General features: G+C 35.3%; 3 protein-coding genes across 3 annotated transcripts; all 3 read right to left on the bottom strand.

Annotated features, from left to right (window-relative positions):
• Positions 1-4,015: 4,015 nt before the first annotated feature.
• Positions 4,016-6,863, bottom strand: LOC7463360 (probable anion transporter 5). Its single transcript, XM_002313540.4, has 2 exons — positions 6,349-6,863; positions 4,016-5,876 (listed from the first exon to the last, which is right to left on the bottom strand). The coding sequence occupies exon 2, from the start codon at positions 5,776-5,778 to the stop codon at positions 4,450-4,452; it is 1,329 nt and encodes a 442-aa protein (XP_002313576.1). The 5' UTR covers positions 5,779-5,876; positions 6,349-6,863; the 3' UTR covers positions 4,016-4,449.
• A 151-nt stretch (positions 6,864-7,014) lies between these two features.
• On the bottom strand, positions 7,015-12,167 carry LOC7463361 (protein NUCLEOLAR COMPLEX ASSOCIATED 4). The gene is made up of 15 exons (XM_024608533.2): positions 11,690-12,167; positions 11,516-11,608; positions 11,142-11,215; positions 10,955-11,016; positions 10,821-10,872; positions 10,608-10,708; positions 10,270-10,361; positions 10,033-10,134; positions 9,800-9,858; positions 9,534-9,708; positions 8,975-9,148; positions 8,525-8,678; positions 8,391-8,448; positions 8,204-8,309; positions 7,015-7,598 (listed from the first exon to the last, which is right to left on the bottom strand). The coding sequence occupies exons 1-15, from the start codon at positions 12,065-12,067 to the stop codon at positions 7,401-7,403; spliced, it is 1,878 nt and encodes a 625-aa protein (XP_024464301.2). The 5' UTR covers positions 12,068-12,167; the 3' UTR covers positions 7,015-7,400.
• Positions 12,168-13,131: 964 nt separating this feature from the next.
• On the bottom strand, positions 13,132-17,762 carry LOC7474891 (alpha-1,3-mannosyl-glycoprotein 2-beta-N-acetylglucosaminyltransferase). Its single transcript, XM_052455760.1, has 17 exons — positions 17,552-17,762; positions 17,334-17,472; positions 17,186-17,248; positions 16,698-16,726; positions 16,275-16,351; positions 16,145-16,190; positions 15,920-15,982; positions 15,678-15,744; positions 15,544-15,612; positions 15,394-15,463; positions 15,216-15,277; positions 14,975-15,064; positions 14,787-14,881; positions 14,426-14,488; positions 14,284-14,322; positions 14,027-14,197; positions 13,132-13,713 (listed from the first exon to the last, which is right to left on the bottom strand). Exons 1-17 carry the CDS (start codon positions 17,618-17,620, stop codon positions 13,588-13,590), a joined length of 1,338 nt encoding a protein of 445 aa, XP_052311720.1. The 5' UTR covers positions 17,621-17,762; the 3' UTR covers positions 13,132-13,587.
• Positions 17,763-18,446: the final 684 nt, after the last annotated feature.

Raw genomic sequence — 18,446 nt, 5'->3', positions numbered from 1 at the left:
AACTAAACATGCTCATCCTTTTCATGTGGAGCAAAACTCAATGCATTGTGGATTGTTATAGTACATTGATGATTTTTCCCTTCACAATTATAAGGAAATTGCAGAGTTTTGGAGGGTAAAATGGTTTTTTTTGCGTGGTTCAATTGGCATTACTAATTTGTTTAAGGTAGATTAGTTTCTCCATATTTTTATTACACAGTAGAATTACTAATATATCTTTTTAAAACAAAAATTATAACCTAAGGTAAGGGGCTTTTTTGGTTTTTTATTTTTTAATATTGTAATTACTTAATTACCCTTTCAATTTTATTTTCTCGAACTTGGATCCAAGGGTGTTTTTGTCATTTCACTTTGTATTTTATGTAATTGTCAATTAGAGTTAGGAGCAATTGGGTACATAAAATACAAAGTGAAATGACAAAAACACCATTGGATCCAAGTTCAAGAATATATATATATATATAAAGTTGTTGGCAAGTGTATCGCACGCACTAGCGAGTGAGAGGAATTTACACCTTTTGTGAGGTGTAAGCAAGCTCTTCTAGCCATCAAGTACTACCTTCCATGACATCATTTAAAGCGGTGCACCAAGAGCTTTTCAATGGTGGTGCACATGACGACAAAGGACAGATGATATAGCTCTAATAGATTTTTTTCTCCTCTTTCTTTGGAAAAGTACACAAGCTTCCTTTCATTTGTTTTTAATATATAATGCGATCCTCATTCTTTTGATTTTCATCTATTTTGTTTTTTATTTTATTATTTGTAAGTTATTTTTTCCAATTTCATCTCTATCATTTGATTTTATTTAGTTTTTATTTCAGATTTGGTCATCATTCTTTTAATTTTTATCTTTAGTATGCTTTTTTTTTTTATCAATTTCATCCATCGTCATTTTATTTTATGTTTTTGAAATTTAGTCTTTATTCTTTTAATTGTTATTTATTTCATTTTTATCCTTTTCCTAATTTAATTTTGTTTTCAGTTTCATCCCTCAATATTAGAGATTGCAATTGAATCTAAACCCGATGGGTATCGTGATGTAAACCTCATGATCACGTGGTCACGCAATCCACAACAAAGATGATAAATTCCCCAAGTAAGTTGAATAATCATATTTGGTTGAACATTGACTCATAGTTAACATGCAAGTAAGAACCAAAGGTATTGGATGATTGCGAATAATGCCACAAGGTCAGTTATACCTTGATAAGTCAAATTTACTCTTTGTTCCAACAAAGAATAATAAGTTTGCTCAAGCAAAACTGAATTTCTTTAATGTCTAAAGGCTCCCCAAAGTTGCAGCAAAACAAAACACAATATAGTTATAAGATAATAACCATAATGGTCTCATATTGGGTTGCAAACTAATGAGCTTTAACTAAAACTCAACCAAGCACAAGTCTAATGTCTAAAACAAGCCTAAACATTGATTTTGTGCCAAAACAAACCAAAAAAAAAAAAGCTCAAAAATTGAAATATAATTATCCCAAATATTAACTAAAATAATAAATAAACTTAAGAAATATTCAGATTAATACAAGTTATCAAAATAGCTCCAAAATCATATCTCTTTACATTGGATCCCTAGTACCTGAATCTAAAACTTATAAATGAAAGTGTATCTTTTTTTATCGTCAATTAATCATTTCTTCTTGCTTGAAAGATATTGTTTTAAATGCTGAAGTTCATTCCCTTTTTTAGTTGAAAGTATGCCTTAAAAAATAGGAAGGAAAATGGCTAGAATATCTCTTTTAAATAGCCTAATATAATCTCCTTCTTGGATAAAAAAAAAAACCATGTAAAACAAATTAACAACAAAAGAATCTCAAAGCCTTCTTGCCATCACATACATTCCATAATATATGCGTGTGTGTGTGTGGAATTTTTACAAATTATGGATAATAGTTGCTTCCATAAATGTCTCATTGTTTGATATAGAGTCCTTATAGAATAGGTAAGCCAATAGCTGACACACATGCTTCTAAGAGTATTAAGAAACCTTTGTACTGATTGGAATCCATGATACACAAGGAAACAATGTTTTTCCAATTTTCGTACATTCCTAGCATATTTCAGTTCTAACTTCAAACATGTTATTCTTCCTTGTTCAGATGAATTAATAGGCCTACCATATATCGCATAAAATGTATGAATATCTACTTTCCAACCTAATTAGAATCTTATAAAAATTCCTTCTATAAATCCAAATATATTCCAAACAGTAGATGAAAGACATATAGATTTGACATGATTCATCCAATACTTCGAACCTTTTAAATAATCTCTTACCAAACTCTGATTTACCTGAAATTTTAGTCAAATGTATAACAACATGTCTAGAAGCTCTTGTAAAACTTCCAACCTGATTTAATAGTCGAATTGAAAATTATGATTGATAACGTAAAACTAGACAATAAGAGATTTTACACCAAAATTTGAATATGACCTTACATGTATTGTATCATGTCGTCTCAACCAGACCCGACCCATCCTTAATGGGTTAGTGTTTTTTGGATGGATAACTTTCACAATGAGTAGTGAATAGGGTATGGATATTATCAAAATATACTTAAAACTCGCCTGAACCTAACCTAAAATGTATATTTATATTATACAAATATATTTGTAGAACATTTAGATTTTGTTAATACAATATGATACATGCATATCTTAATATTGACATAAAACACATGTATATGTATAATATTTATTATTTTATGGTTTGATAATTTGATACACACACTTTAATTTTATATATTACTTATTTTTTTTATTTAATAATAAGTAGTTGTTAGATAATAGATATATAATTTTATCCCTCAACATTAGGGACGACAATTTATCAGAACTCAATGGACACCAACCCAAACAAGTCAATATTTATTTTATGGTTGCCTTACCCGATAAGTAATGGATAGTATATGAATATTATCAAAACCGACTCAAAACCCACCCAAACTTGACATGAAATGCATATTTATATTATATAAAAATATATTTATTGAACAATTTCAATTTTCAATGCAATATATATATATATATATATATATATATATATATTATTTTTTATTGAATAATAAATAATAATTAGATGATTGATTGTTATATGGAGATCTTAATTTCTTACCCGGTGGGTGATGGGTAGGATATGGATATCAAGAAATCCAACATGCATGCACTCATTGCCATCAATACTCAATATTTGATTTTGATTTATTTTTGTGTCAAATTTTATCCATTTTTTATTGTCTTTTTTTTTTGTTTTTTTTTAAATTAATCTCTCAACTGTTTTGTGTTTGAGATTTTTAATTTGTTATTTTTTTTGTTTATCTGTAATGAGATTAGTTCTAAACTCATGACTAGGATCGTGAGTTTTAAATATTAACACAAATTGACCAAAATTTTATTTATAGGTTTTTCATTGATTTTTTTTTTAATTTTATCATTTAAAATTTGATTTTTTGATAATTGATCTTCATCTTTTTCTTTTTCTTTTGTTTGATTATTATTTTTTAATTATTTTTTTTCTTCATTTTATCCTTTAATATTAAATTATTTAATAATTAAAATTTTAATTTATTTTCTATCATCCTGTTCTCAGGATTAGGTCATAGATTTTGTCTACTACCCTGGATAAATTCGAGACAGTTTTTTAACCCTTTTCTTTTGACATTATTTATTTATACTATCAAAATTACACGGGATTATTGACTCATGTCAGCAGTTTCGGTTTTTTTCTTTCCTTCTTAGCTTCCTTTTTAAGAATAGGAAAAAAAAAAACTTAGATAGCGCCGGACACCCACTTAGGAAACACTAGAGGCAAAATCTTAGCACTAGAAAAGTATTAGAAGAGGCATGAATTAAAATGCATCACGCAATCTCTTTCAAACAAACACGTCGAAACCACATGTACAGTTGTTGATCACGTTACTTCGAAGAACCAAATGATTCACGAATTGTTCATTGATATTTCAAGCAGACATTCTATAAAAATCAAGGGAATCTCTCAATCTTCAAGGAGAACAAAAGGTCTTATTATAGCATCTAGGATACAACGTTCATTCATGCCTAGCAAGGTAATAAACATGTCTCTTCATTAAATTACACAGCTTCGCAACAGTACAGTACCATTGTTGACTTGCGAAGAGCCAAATTATGTACCGCCTCTCAAAGGAAGTGACAAGACTTTCCATAAAAAAATTAATACTGCTCTAGCATGGTGTTTTAGAAAAATGGGCATATGAGCCTCTAGCAATTCACTCTGACTAATCAAAAAAATGGATTCCTTAAAGCTGTCCACTCTATATCGACAACTCTAGATGTTCACTAATACACACCCTTCCAGAGAGGTGGTATGTTGGAACAGGAGGCAGAGGGCCTCAAGAAGACATTTATATGTTCAGTTCTCTATTAGATGACCATATTCCAAGCAATGCGCGGCTTACCTCAGTCAAAAATCCTCTCTCCAGTTGAAAACAACAAAAACACGAAAGTACTAAAAATGCAGAGCAAACCAGGTATGACAAATACAGATCTCCAGCTTTCTGGACTAGAAAGATCTGAGTACGTGGTGGTAGCAGCTTCGAGAATTTTGCCAGTTAGATCAACCCCAATAATTCCAGCTAGAGTGCCAGCTGTGTTAGAAACCCCCATTACTATTCCTGCATATCTTGGAGCAATATCCATATGATTCACTGCAAACCCAGCTCTTCCCAGTGCCAAAAAGCCAAGCGCCACAGAAGAGCAGAAGACAGCCCCACTGGAAGTTCTAAAGATAGGAAGTGCTATCAAAGCAAGAGAAGCAACTAAAAACCCTACAGTGTTCAAGAGCTTCCGGGTTCTCGTCACAGACAAAATTCTCTTTGTGATCAAGTGGTCAGCAACCACTCCGCCTATATTTGAGAATATGAACATGTTGAAGTAAGGCATCATCTTTGAAGAACCCATTTCCTGAAGACTCAGCTGGAGGCCCTGCTCAAAGTATGTTGGCAGCCAGTTCATCAGCACATACAAAGCATAATGGAACGTAAAATTATTCACCACAATTGCCCAAATTGGTAAGCTGACAAAAATTCTCTTCCATGGAATTCTGGCTGTTCTAACAGCAGTTCCTCCATTCTCCATTTTTGCCTTTTGACTAGCTTTGAGTGGCAGTAAAGATTCCCCAAAACCAGCAGCAGTGGCCTTTGGATGCTCAGAACGAGGAGGGTCACTTGCAAATCGAAGCCAAAGCACAGACCATGAAAGGCCTAATATTGCTTCAGCGAGAAAAACAGATTGAGGGCCCTTAAATTTCACCAGACTCGGAAGCACGAGCATCCCCATAGCTGCACCTAGGTACATTCCAGAAGTTGTAAGCGACACGGATCTAGACCTTTCATGGGGAGGAACCCATTGTGCCAGGACAGTGTGGATGGAGGGAAAGATGAACCCTTGTGCAACACCAACAAGCAAGCGGGCCACCACCAAGAGGACAACTCGATTAGGATCGAGCGGTATCAAAAAACAAGTGGATGACCACAAAAGAAAAGAGAGAAGGAGAACCTTCCTTCCCCCAAATTTCTGAGCAGCCCAGCCTCCAGGGACCTGAGAACAAGCATAACCATAATAGAAAGTAGAAAGTATAGTGCCTTTACTGGATTGGTTCACTCCAGCTGCATCCGCTGCAATAGTATACGCAATGGAGAAACCCACTCGTTCTATATAACAAACACAAGTGCAAACGAAAGTCAAGATGACAATCCAATAACGTCTAGGGATGTTCCACCCCCTCATACTTCACCTTCAGTCTCTACCCAGCACAACGCTATTTAAGAATCCTAGCGGCAAGAAACATGGACAAAGATTGGCCCCAGTTGCACAAGTCTCGCAACCTGGAGCAAAACCATTGGAAAATGTCAGGAAAAGAAACGCAATAAAGAAGAAGAAGAAGACCAGATCAACTTGCAGAAGAGATTGTTAATGTCAAGAGGAAAGTGATTTGTATAAGAATAGTGGGAAATAATATAAAGAGAGGGGAGCATTATTCATTGTATGAAGAAATGAAGCAGATGGGAAGAGAGCATTGGGGGGGGGGGGGATCCACTATGATTCAAACACCCAAAATACAAATCTAATCAAAGCCCGATTCATATCCAGAGAGCAATAAAGCAATTGCAAAAGAAAAGGAAAGGAAAGGTAATATAATCCTTATTCACATCTAAGAAATTCAATGGCGAAGTAGTTGAGATTGGGAATCCAAAGGGGGAGGGAATGAGAGAGAAATGGATCTCTCAAAGAAAGAGATGGATGGGTTAAAACCATGGTCAAGAACCCTAAAAAAGAAAGGGGATTTAGATTTCTTACCTTGAGAGTAAGATTGGCAGCGAGCGAGGGGGGGGTGAATGGTATGATATGACTGGAGCCAAAAACATCAAATGATGGGTGGGTGATGTGCAGCAAAAGCCACCCAATAATGGCAATCGATAAGAAAAAGGGGAGATGGAAATGTATGTAGAAGAAGCACCCGCACCCAAATTTTATTTATATGTGATTGATCTTTTCCCTAAACCCTGAATACAACCTGGCCTGCCCTGCGTCTTTTCTTTCCCTTGAGATTGATCATGAAACAAACACACAGTTTGACAGTCTGACTCTGGCTTTGTAATCTAAATCTGTTGCTTCCCCCTTTTCTTTTTCTTTTTTCTTTTGTTTTTTAACTCCTCCCACCAACTACACGAACCCTCTCTCTCTCTCTCTATTAGTTGACTTTTCTCTTCTAAGAAACCCACCGATCCAGCACCGGTTCCACACCCCCTGTCCAAAACCTGACTAGATTCCTTGGAATTATTGGCACCAAGTCCAAATAGCATCAACGGTTTTGATTAGACGAGCTTGTCTAGACTCTAGCCTTGCCTGCCGTCTATTTCCATTCTTTACCCACCCTTCCAAATATTACTACAACTACACTACCTTTTTTTCTTTTTTCTTTTTATTATTATTATTATATAAATAGAGGCTAACTCTCAGAAATGATCGTGAGGGTATCTTTGGCATATAGTTAATAAAAAAAACCATTGTTAGTGGAAAAGTACATTCTACCATCATAAACAAAGTGACTATCTTTCTTCTTTCTTCAACAAAACCAGATACGCATCTTTTTCCATTTATTTTTATTTTTTTTTTAGAAAGGAAGAAATTCGCAAAAGCACATGGTGAGAAAAATACATTGACCCTCCAAGGATGCCAGCCATTCTTCTCCTCAACTTGTTGTCATTGCGCAATGTATGGCTAATGGCTACAGCCTCGGTACAATTATAGCTCGTACTCCTAAAATAAACTCTTCTCATTTTAATATCTTAACAGATCCACCGCACTTGGTTTTCCACGCTCTCCTCATTCATGTCCCTACCATCTACTTAGCACTCTACCCGCTGTCGTTTTGTGCAACATCCATCCTTGTCTCCCGATGAGTTTAAGATACCGTTTTCAGATTTCTTTCCCTTGCTTTCCTCCTCCTCTTTAAAGCTCCATCCACTAAAATCAGTCTCCGAAAACAAAGAGGTTGGAATTGCTTTGTAGAACGCCACTGGCACCTGTTTCACCCTTCGTCTAATCTGCAATGTAGGTTCGCCAGGCCAGACACGAATATGAGCATCAATTATCAAATACAAAGGAGCAAGAGAAAGAGTCCTTCCTATACATCAAGTGACATGCATGGAGATCAATCAACCTATTACAAGGAACAAGAGATAAAAAGCCCATCCCAAATTACCAATGACCTAATGGAGTCAATAAATCAGCAAACACTGTCCCAAGTTACATAACAAGAAGAAACCACGGAACAAATTTGAAAGCAATCAGAATTTGCTGCTTGCATTCAGGGATGAAATAGCTGTGTAAAACACATGATCCACTACCCCCTCGCCAACATGAGAGAAATTCCCGTTATTGTTGTTACTGTCCCAAAGAGATGCAATGAAGCGAGGCTAAGATGGTTACTCTTCCTCCATAACATAAAGATATCTAATCTAAAATACTTGGATGTTAAGAACATTCACCACAACATATTTCTAATGATAAACTGAGCCAAATGAGTCAAAATTGATCCCATTATTTGTTTGGAACTAAAATTACACAACACTGGTTATTTCATTTGCAGTCAAATCATACATCAATCGTAATAAATTTATGCTAATTAGAGGATAACTCAAAACATTACCTCCTCTCCAAATATGGTCGCATATGAGCCAGAACTAAAATCCTCAACATTAACTTCAGTGGTTTTGGCCCTGACTGTCAAGTCATTCTCAAGTGACTGGACAAACCTAATCATGCAACAAATCAGACATCAGGAGGCATAAAAGTACAGCACACTTGATGAACAAGCATCCAAGATGTATGCACACCTTGAAACAGGAGGGCAGTAGTGGTGACGAAGGCTATCAATTTCCCATAGAGAGCTTCCTGTTTGAAAATTATTATTGTCAATACAAGGACAAAGTTATGTCCACCTTCAAAAGCATACATGTGCAACACTTACCCAAGGCATGGGACTTTAAGGGGTTGCTTTCCTCATTGTCAAAATGATCGATGCCAGCTTTTCTGGCTGCAATATTTGTGCTAGCCCCAAATTCATTTTCATTATCTCCCCCTTCTGCTTCGGAATTGTTGTCTGTAGTATCATTACAGTCTTCCTGAAAAAAATACCATAAATACACATGACATGCTTGACAATTCTTCTCCAATAAAACCATACAGAGACATCATCTCTTACAGTAAATGAAGAAAAGGTAGAGACATCTTTCTATGCTCTCCACAATCACTCTGATAAAGTGATAATGAAGGTAGATTCCAGACAATTTCTAATAAAAAAAATTATGAGGTGCATACAACTGTTAATCGAATGCAGAATACATGCCATCCCGCTCAAACAAATAACTGATAAATCAGCTAAGACAGTCTTCAAGAAAATATTAGAATGTATGGGTACCTGGTGCACCAAACAGTTGATTGAAGGATGTCTCCTGAGGAGGTTGTGAATCAATGCAATAATAACCAATGCTCCAGAAGGAGGGACTACAAGTGCCAGTCTACTCAATTTCTTAGCAAAAGCAGCAGCCAGATATGCTGGGAGAAGTGGTGACTTTAGACAAGAATCAAGAAGCTACAGCAAGATAAATGCACATCATCAGATTGTATTAAAAAAGATCGACAGTCTTATTTTGTGACATCTTGGGCTGATTTCATAAATCTTGTTTATAGGGGGTGGGGTGTTTATCAAATTCAAGGCCATTGAGCGTAACATATACTTAATGTTTTCGTTTGAACTTTCAAAAATTATATGATCATCAAATCACCTTAAATAAACCCAAACATAAAGCATGGTATTACCAATCAGCGTATGTAAAGATGAATACAAGCTGTCATCAATCCATAGCATGTAGGTATCACATGCAACTATCTTAACAGCTAGTTTTGATTTCACTTAATATGCTGTCACTCGAAATAATTCCACAGATCACATTGATTTATGTTCATATGGACATTACCTGAAAGAATTTTGCCCTGTGTTTCGCCATAAAGATGGAAGGTAAGAGGAGCACATACAGTTTTTCGTAGAAGTTGGGATATTCTAAACCATGCTTAGTCATGAGGATGAAGAGACTGCTAAGGGCCATGACACTGACAACACCTCCAATATCATATGATCTTGTCAAAAAGTCACTGCGCAATTAAGTGCAAATCAGCAATTCAGTTACAAGTAGGACGAGGTATTCATATCCATGAGGTAAAAATATCCACTGTAATGCTATACCATAACATTATTGGATTAGACAGGTGAGGGATGACTGCTTGATGGAGATTGGAGAGAACCTGTGCATCAAAGACAAGCATATCAAAACAGATGGTGGGGGGGGGGGGAAGAGTATGCAAAGGCCAGTGTTCAAATAAACCACTGCCACATCAAAAAAAGGAAATCCAAACTCAATATCAGCCTTGAAACTAAACATAAGTGCACCAATACATGTGTGGGGCCAAGAGCCTTACCTCCTTGTACACATCAATTGGAAGTGGTAGCCTAAGAAATGAAATCCAAGCCTTGGTAAACTTTAATTTCATCTTTTTGGCATAATTACCAGCAGATAAAACCTGAATGGACCACAAAACATAAAGCTCTATACAGAGTATAATGGAGTATTATACAAGATCAGAGACTACCTAGGATAAGATATGAAAAAAAAATTGCATGAAAAACTCAGCAACAACATATCATTGATGACTCACGTCATTATCATGCTTCTCAGATTTAAGGTCTTTGTCTTCTGTTTTCAGGTGTTGAGAAGGCCCTTTCGATTCACCTTTTTTAACAGAGAATCCTGATTTGTATAGAAATGATTAAACTCAAAATTCATCAACCCACCAAAGTAGCAAGCTTGTAAAATAAAAATACTAAGGGCAGAAAAGTAGCTAAACTTTTAAAATTATCTGCCACTTTTGATGCCTTGCATTGAATTGTCTGAAATAGTGTGTGCCCATGTGTGTTTGTTAGGAAGGAGCTGTATACATGCATAAAGCAGCTCTCAAGTGATCATACACTGATATTTGTACTAGCAAACTATTACCTGAACCACCCCACAGCTCATAATCAGAATTCTGTTTTGGGTCTTCTAGAGGAGGGATATTTGATATTATATAATGAATCTTGTAAATAGAAAGCTCCAGGCTGAAATAATAGAGGAATAAATAAATTTCCACATCTCTATAACACCAACAGAACAGAACATTTTCTTTCAAAAACCAAATTACCAGATGTGACAATCATAAACAACACTAACCTTTCCCTTGAATCACTCTCACCAACTTTGTCACCACTCTCAGTTTTTCCATCTAGTAGAAAGAAACAAATCAAATAAACAAACATCTGGCAAAAAAAACACAAATTTTCGAAATGACTAATCTATACCATTACCAGAAATATCTTTCAACTCCAAATTCTTAGCAAATTTTTCAATGTTGATGTAAGTAAAATAACTGTACCGCAAACCCAAAAAAGAAAAAAACCAAAAATCAAACTATTATTCATAAACCAGCAAAATCATAAAATTAATAATCAGCACTTCCACATTCTAAAAAGATAAAGCGAAAGAAAGACTTACCGGATATCAATGTACTTGAAATACTTTGATGCCAGCAACTCTAACACAAAATCCAAAGATTCTGTAGATTGCACCTGCAAGTAAAAATGAATACAGGCAGCTATTCAGCATTACAATTAACACTAATTTGACATGCATAGATGAAACATAAGTAATTAACACAGATATTTAACAGTATATTTACACTAATTTATCATGATTAGCAGTAACAGAATAATTACACAAATTTCACATAATTATATGAACAAAAATATTAACAGCCAATCTGCGCTACAAAATCCGAAAGCAAATAGTTTTGACCATAATTAGATGAAATAGAAGTAATTAACAGCATAGATACGCTAATCTCACAAAATTAACAGGACAAAACTTACAATATTAACAAGAAATCTGTGATAAATAGCCGAATTGAACCTCCCTCCATTTCCAGTCTTGACGAATTCCATTAGTGTATCCAACACAACTTCCTACAAAAATCAAACACGCAGAAATCATTAAAAAAAATACGGATTTTACAGAAGTTAAAATAAATAATTGAAAGTACAGACCTTTAAAGCATCTTCAGCTTTCGGCGATACAGCAACATCAACGAGAGATTTAACAAACTCATCGAACTTAGAGCGAAGCCAGGTTTTATAGATAACGTCAGCGTCCGGCTCGTCGTTGTCTTTGTTGTGGGTGGAGCTTCGGGAGGACGAAGGTAGGTCGGGGAGGATAGGAGAGAAGAAGGAGTGGAGAGAGAGGAGAGATTCGAGGACATGCTGAGGAGGAAAGTTAGGGGATATGTAAGTGAGAAGGAGAGGGAGGTTGTTTATGTGTGTTCTTGAAGAGAGAAGTTGGTGACCTAGGGTTTTGAGGTCTTTTAGACTGTGTTTTTTAGGGTTTCTTGGCTTGTTGATTGGATTTGGAGGAGGAGGAGCAGCCATGGTTACTTCTTTGCTTCGCTTCGCTATTGGAGGGAAAGCAGAGAGAGAGAGGGGAAGGAAACAGAAAGCAGTTTTTAGGTTTTTTAGGGGTTGGGTTGGGTTGGGTGGAGAGTCGTTTAGAGATGTTAATATGTAAAATGCCAGCATTCCTTGGCCCAGAAGAGAGGCCCATGGATCCATCCAAAAATTGAATTTCTTTATCTTTTTTTTTAATTAATTCTTTTTTTTTAGGAAAACACAAAAGAAAAATAGCTACATTAAGTGCTAATTATCTTATAATGTGAAAATTGGAACGCAAAATAAATTATTATTAGTTTTAAAAAGCCTTAATTTTTAATACAACTCTTAAAGATTTCTATAATTGTTTTTTCTACGAACACAGTAACAAATGTATGACATATCCTTAATAAATGTTGTAAATTATCTTGTCCACTAGCACATTATATTATATTTTAAAAACATGTGGAAAAAATATTATAAAGGTATTATGAACATAGATTTATTATACCATGGATTACATCATTGATATAAAATATTTATACTATAAACGACATTGCAGCATCTAAAATGTGTTGTTTTTTTTTATTTATTAGTCAAAAAGTATTGTTAGATCTAACTCTATAATCTAATTCAAGGCATTTAAAATCACGTTTTATATTTTGTTTTTTACATTTTAAAAAAATATTATTAATCCTACATAGTGTGGGCAATGTGCTATGAACATAACATAATATAAATGTTTATTTTGAATATATATATATATATATATATATATATATATATATATATATATATATATATATATATTAGTTTATTATCTCAAATAGAAAAAGAAATGACATATCTTCTCATATTTTATGATTTAAAAACAAAAAAAAATCAGATTAAAAAAACTGAAAACATTTAATTTATGTCTTCATTTTATTTTCTACAACAAAAACACGTTTTTATTCTCTTTTATCCCAAAAAAATACGTTGCCGTATATTTCCAACTCTGTAATGCTTGTTGTATCTGAAGCTCGGTTTTTTATACATATAAAAAAATATATTACCATGCATCAAGAAACAGTCACAAGTCGATGATCACTTGGCATGTAATGGTTAAGAAAAACATTAGTAAGAACAACGTCGTCGATGAATGCTATATCCAATAACAAGACACGCATGCTAACTCCACTCGAGGAGCATAAGAATCAGGCATCTCATACAGTGATCAGATGTAAATATGACCCCAAAAAGGCTCAAGAAAAGCCCTATCTGAAATAGAAGCTGATTCCACTATGTCGTTCAGGATCAACTATGCTTGTGTCTGGCTGTGTGTAGCCATATCTCTTCGCCTGACTGCCTCTCTAACGACTCAAATATACACGCATTTCCTTCTTTGAGTTCTGCTAATTTAAAGATAGACAAGAACTTACTCTACTTCGGTATCTGATGGTGTCCCCCTTCCTCGTGCTCGTCAGCAATGCTACAAGATAAAAACCAAACTCTATGGAACTAACAGCGCATGATCTCTCATTTCATATGTTTCGAGCATCCTTGATCCCAAGTTGCCTAAGAGAATCTGGGCCGACAAGGAATACACGTCTTGTTGTTCGGTATCTGAAAACAACTACTCCTTTAAATGATGTCCTTGGTATTCCATCCTAGAAATGAAAAGGGAAAAAATCAAGTGGAGACACAATTGTTTTCAAAATGATGAAAAAAATTCAGATTCTGAATAAAGAAAATTAGATCCAATAAGAGTGGACATGCATAACCATGACACTGTGCCCCTCAGAGAAGGGATTTTTAACTGTAACATTGAAAATTTGGATAGTGAAATGTCCCGCGAAATCTGAAGTGACATGACAGGAACTACTCAATCCAAATTATATACCCAAGAGCATATGATAAAGTCAATAATTCTCTCATCTCATTCCATATTGCACAACTTTATCCAAGTTAGAGCAGAGATACCTTCCACTCTTGGAAAATACCAAGCTGGCGTGCAATCCTTTCAAAGTCTGGTTGGTCCTTGTACTGGATACGTACATCACCCTCTATATTAGAGGCCTTAAGAACAGCATCAGTTCCTTGGATAGGTTTAGCTTTTCTCACAATGTCAGCAAAATGCTTTGTATACTTGTCCTGAGAAGAGCAGCATTACATAATTTATTGACTGGAATTAGATTTTAGGTCTCCTTCACTTTACATGAATTAAAAGAGTCCGTTACCTTCATCAGGTAGCTTAAATCCCTCGACTTCCAATCAACCTTTTGAAGAAGAGGCAAAAGTGAAATTCATTATTATAATTTAACGATATGCATTATACATGCAGAAACTTCAACTAGGGGAAAGATGTGGAATACGTAATACCTTTACATCGTTCAGCTTAATAGGCTGGAGATATTGTTGGAAAAACTGCCCCATACTAGAGCCCTGTGATCATACATCCACAGTCAATTAGTGGGTATAGACAACTGGCCTGTGATATTTGGTGCCATTTCATTGCATCAACCATGTGATTTTTGATATTATGAAAGTAAACTTTCTTTCACTTAATCCCCTACATGTTTTCCAATGAATGATTAACTGATTTGTAAGCTTCTGCCTAAGCAGTCCTTGATGCATTTATATTAATCAACACTTGCTTAATATGTATGCCTGACGCGGAGATGCATCCAAACAACTAAAAAGAAACCAACAAGTGCAGTAGTATATAGATAGTCATACATACATGTTCGCCAAAGTTATATGTTCTGCACACTTCTGGACGAATGAACTGTCGACCTTTATGATTCTCCTTCAATCGCAACCAATCATCCCAGTAAGTGGGTTTTTGTCAAGGAAATGTTAGTAAAATGCCTCAGCTCACACTATAAAAGCCTGACTTCAAAACAATATATACAATTGAAAAAGGATATGCTTTTGGCCATTTAGGGGATAGTTCGTCCCAAATTGATTTAGTCAGCATCCACCCAAGTCCAGGAAAGAAATCTGACCGATAAAGTTCATCTGCAGAATACATTAAATAGCAGATCAGAAAAAACTAGGTAGTTCACAAGGTTCTTGCTTTAGCTCATTGAAAGTTAAATTGATCATCACATGGATACATTTTAGAGTGAGAGGTGGTAGTATACGGGAAGTAAATAAGAAATGAACTTACAAGGATCATGCACAAACTGCTTTTGTCCATTGTCATTCCATGAGGAAACGGCCATAATGGACCTAACATGTTGGAAACCAAATGAGAATGAAACTAGCTTGCCAAAAGCCTAAGATCCCCTGCTTTTTTATATTAGAATTTAATGTGCAGGAACTAGAAAGAAAGAAAAAAAACATACTTATCCTTGTCAAGAAGAGCTGCTGCAGCCTCAAAGTAATCAAAAAAATCAGGAGCGATTTCCATATCATCTGTTTGAGAAGCAATACTTTAGCATTTTATTTCTCACACACACACCCAAGTGAATATGGAGGGGAGAAAAGAAGTCCACCTTCAAGTATAATTACTCGGCTGAAATTATGCTTGTAAAATAATTGATCCATTGCCCATTTGTAATGCCCTATGGAAGAGATATCTATAGGTTAGTATCTTTCAGAAGAAAGCTATTACACAAGTAATCATTACTTGCAATCTTGTAATATGCAATCAATTCCCCAGGCCTTTCTGTATGTACTGGTTCGGAATCCAAGTGCTGCAAATGAACAAAAAAGAAGCCAATGAAATCAAGCATTACAAGTGGAATGTGAAAAGTCCTCAAAGCATGGCTTGACATACCACAAATTTACAAACATTATACATGCACCAAGGTTATCATAGCAGATGATAACCTTACATGCATACACAAAAATACATAGATTACAGTTTACCTGAATGTACATTAGCTGATCATAACTCATAGCCTTGCTTCTAACATTTGGGTCTGTTCCATCCTGAAAATTTGGAGAGAAAATTATTACTAAAAGAAAATCGGAATAGCTATACGGTTTCTTACGCAACATATCTATTGGACAATAGGTGCGCAAGCCATGCTCACAACCAAACCTAATTTGCATTTCAACAAAGGAGGGAGGAAAAAAAACTAATGCCAGTACCTGAGATACAAAAAGTGGATACTTTGAAGCAACGGAGCTTTGATACCTGTAAACTTATAAAACCATTCAGCTAGTGTGTAGGATTGAGTTCAATGCAGTAGAAAACAAACTACATGAACATAAAACATACTTCAAAACAGACTCAATTGTCCGTTCTAGATAATCAGCACGATTGCATGCCATGATCACAACTGCTGCCACTGGTACCTGCAAGAAGAGGTGGAAATAGGTTCTATAATTTGAAGCAATGACTTCGGGGGTGTTTAGGATTGTGGTAACGGTTGCTTTTCAAAGTGTCTTTTTTTACATGAAAATACATCAAAATAATATTTTTTTATTTTTAAAAAATTATTTTTTACATTAGCACATCAAAATGATGTGAAAATACCAAAAAAATATTGATTTTAAATAAATAAATAAATAATCTAATTTTTTTCCAAAAATATTTTTGAAACGCAAAAACAAACAGCCCAGCTAAACAGGTGCAAGAAGAAAAAACAAAAACAAAGAAAAGAGGAAAACTCAGAAATTATCCACGGTTCAAGAACTGTACCTTATCAACCAGTTTTTTAAGGCCTTTTCCTGCAACATTAGCATAAAGAACATTCTAAGTTTCTGATAATGTTTCCGTTAATACTGAAAAAAATTAACCGTTAACAGCAAATGTAAACTGCCCGAAAGAAAACCTAGATAGACAGTAACTGACAGAAATCAATGCTGATATCAAGGAAAGGAGAACAAAAGGTAAAACATCATCAAAATTAACCTTCAACTCGGCAAAACAATTTGGTTCTTTAATACCCACACACAACAAAGAACTTGCACATATTTCAAATTTCTCGCTTCCCCTTTTCCACAGGAACAAAATTCTTAAGGTGGTCTGGGTTCGCATTTTGCAACCTAAGACCAAATTTCTATGTACTAAAATAAAATAAAAGTTGGCAGGCACCATTAGTAGCAAACTGAAGAGCGAAACCGAAAGAGTGAAGAGTGAATGAAGAGAGCTTGCGTAGAAGTTCCAGTAAGTAATAAAAAACATACTTTCAAGATCTTCAAGAAGCGCCTTGAGCTGCCTACACTCTTCGCTTTGTCGTTTATTTTGTTCTGAAATTATTTCCATAAAATAAATAAATAATAAATAGCTCCAATCCAATTCAATAATTGTCGAGAGAGAGATGAGCAGCAGCACCTTGAAGAGAAACGATAGTGCCTTGCTGGATACTAATCTGATCAATAAGCAAACGTGATTGACTTGTACAATGATTCTCTGATTCAATGGCAGCAGCAAGCCGATCCTCGTACTTTGATTGCGTAACAAATAACCGCATCTGAAAATTACACAAAAGTTCCAATTGTTTTCATTGGATCTGCGAGAGAGGATAAGAAGACTGCCAGTGAGTGGCCTACCTGGATATAGAAGAATGCGAGTGCGGCTGGTATCAGAAGGCATCGATAATCGCATCCCACTCTCCTCATTTCAATCCTTTTCTTCTTCTTCTTTTATTAATTAATTCTTCACCATTCTCTCTGCTCTCTGTTGCTCAATAAGAGGGTTTGATTTTCTTTTAACTCGCAGTAGTCTCCTAGCAATTTCCGTTTTCGAATATTCCGGTGGACCCAAATCAACCACCCAATAAGCCATTGCCACGTTTTCCAACGTTGATTAAAACGCCAACGTCTGTTTCGACTTGTAAACAAATATAAGTCAGTCACGAAGACGTCAGTCACGAAGACTAACTGAGCTTCTATTTTTTTTTAAAAAAAAAAAAAGGGCTTTCGAGATGGCATTATCATAGCCAAGTCCGGGCCTTTATCCTCTCAATCCAACCCTTTTGCAAATGCCTTCATTGCTATTATCGGTGCAGGGGTGTTCTTGGTCTACCTTGTTCTTTTAAACGCACTGGATGGCTTATCGGCTGTTACTGGTTTAACTAATTATAGTATGATGTTGCTAGTTCACACTCGTAGAAAGCTTCCATCTTTGTTTCTCTGGTAAATTCTCAAGGATCAACACTCCCATGGCAGCAACACCGACGACATCAGCTAAAATACTCGAACGAGCCAAACGGGTCAGTGTTGCAATGGAATTTAACCCCTATTAAAAGGAAAACAAGTGACAACCCCATACGCACCAGCTCTTAGCTGACATTGAAAAGGCAATAACTTGAGAAGTCAAGCTAATGGGGTAGATTGATGTTCGTTTCTATAATGACCTTGAATGTGTGGAATTGATACAAGCCACAAGGGCATGGCTTCTTGGACTCGGTTGAATGGGCTGGGTTCAAAGCTTAGTTCCACGTGA

Source organism: Populus trichocarpa, chromosome 9, assembly GCF_000002775.5.
Source record: "Populus trichocarpa isolate Nisqually-1 chromosome 9, P.trichocarpa_v4.1, whole genome shotgun sequence".
In the NCBI taxonomy this organism is placed as follows: Eukaryota; Viridiplantae; Streptophyta; class Magnoliopsida; order Malpighiales; family Salicaceae; genus Populus; species Populus trichocarpa.
Note: the sequence above shows the minus strand (reverse complement) of the source record. Positions and strands in the feature narration are given on the sequence as shown.

Excerpts from the sequence above, each read along its gene's own strand:
- LOC7474891 (XM_052455760.1), bottom strand. The coding sequence starts at position 17,620 with ATGAGGAGAGTGGGATGCGATTATCGATGCCTTCTGATACCAGCCGCA. Across the intron at positions 16,727-17,185 it reads GCTTCTTGAAGATCTTGAAA|GAAAAGGCCTTAAAAAACTG; the intron begins GTATGTTTTTTA and ends CTAATGTTGCAG. Across the intron at positions 14,489-14,786 it reads CATATAACTTTGGCGAACAT|GGCTCTAGTATGGGGCAGTT; the intron begins GTATGTATGACT and ends GTATGATCACAG.
- LOC7463361 (XM_024608533.2), bottom strand. The coding sequence starts at position 12,067 with ATGGCTGCTCCTCCTCCTCCAAATCCAATCAACAAGCCAAGAAACCCT. Across the intron at positions 11,216-11,515 it reads ACAGATTTCTTGTTAATATT|GTGCAATCTACAGAATCTTT; the intron begins GTAAGTTTTGTC and ends TTTTACTTGCAG. Across the intron at positions 10,362-10,607 it reads TGAGCTGTGGGGTGGTTCAG|GATTCTCTGTTAAAAAAGGT; the intron begins GTAATAGTTTGC and ends TATACAAATCAG.
- LOC7463360 (XM_002313540.4), bottom strand. The coding sequence starts at position 5,778 with ATGAGGGGGTGGAACATCCCTAGACGTTATTGGATTGTCATCTTGACT.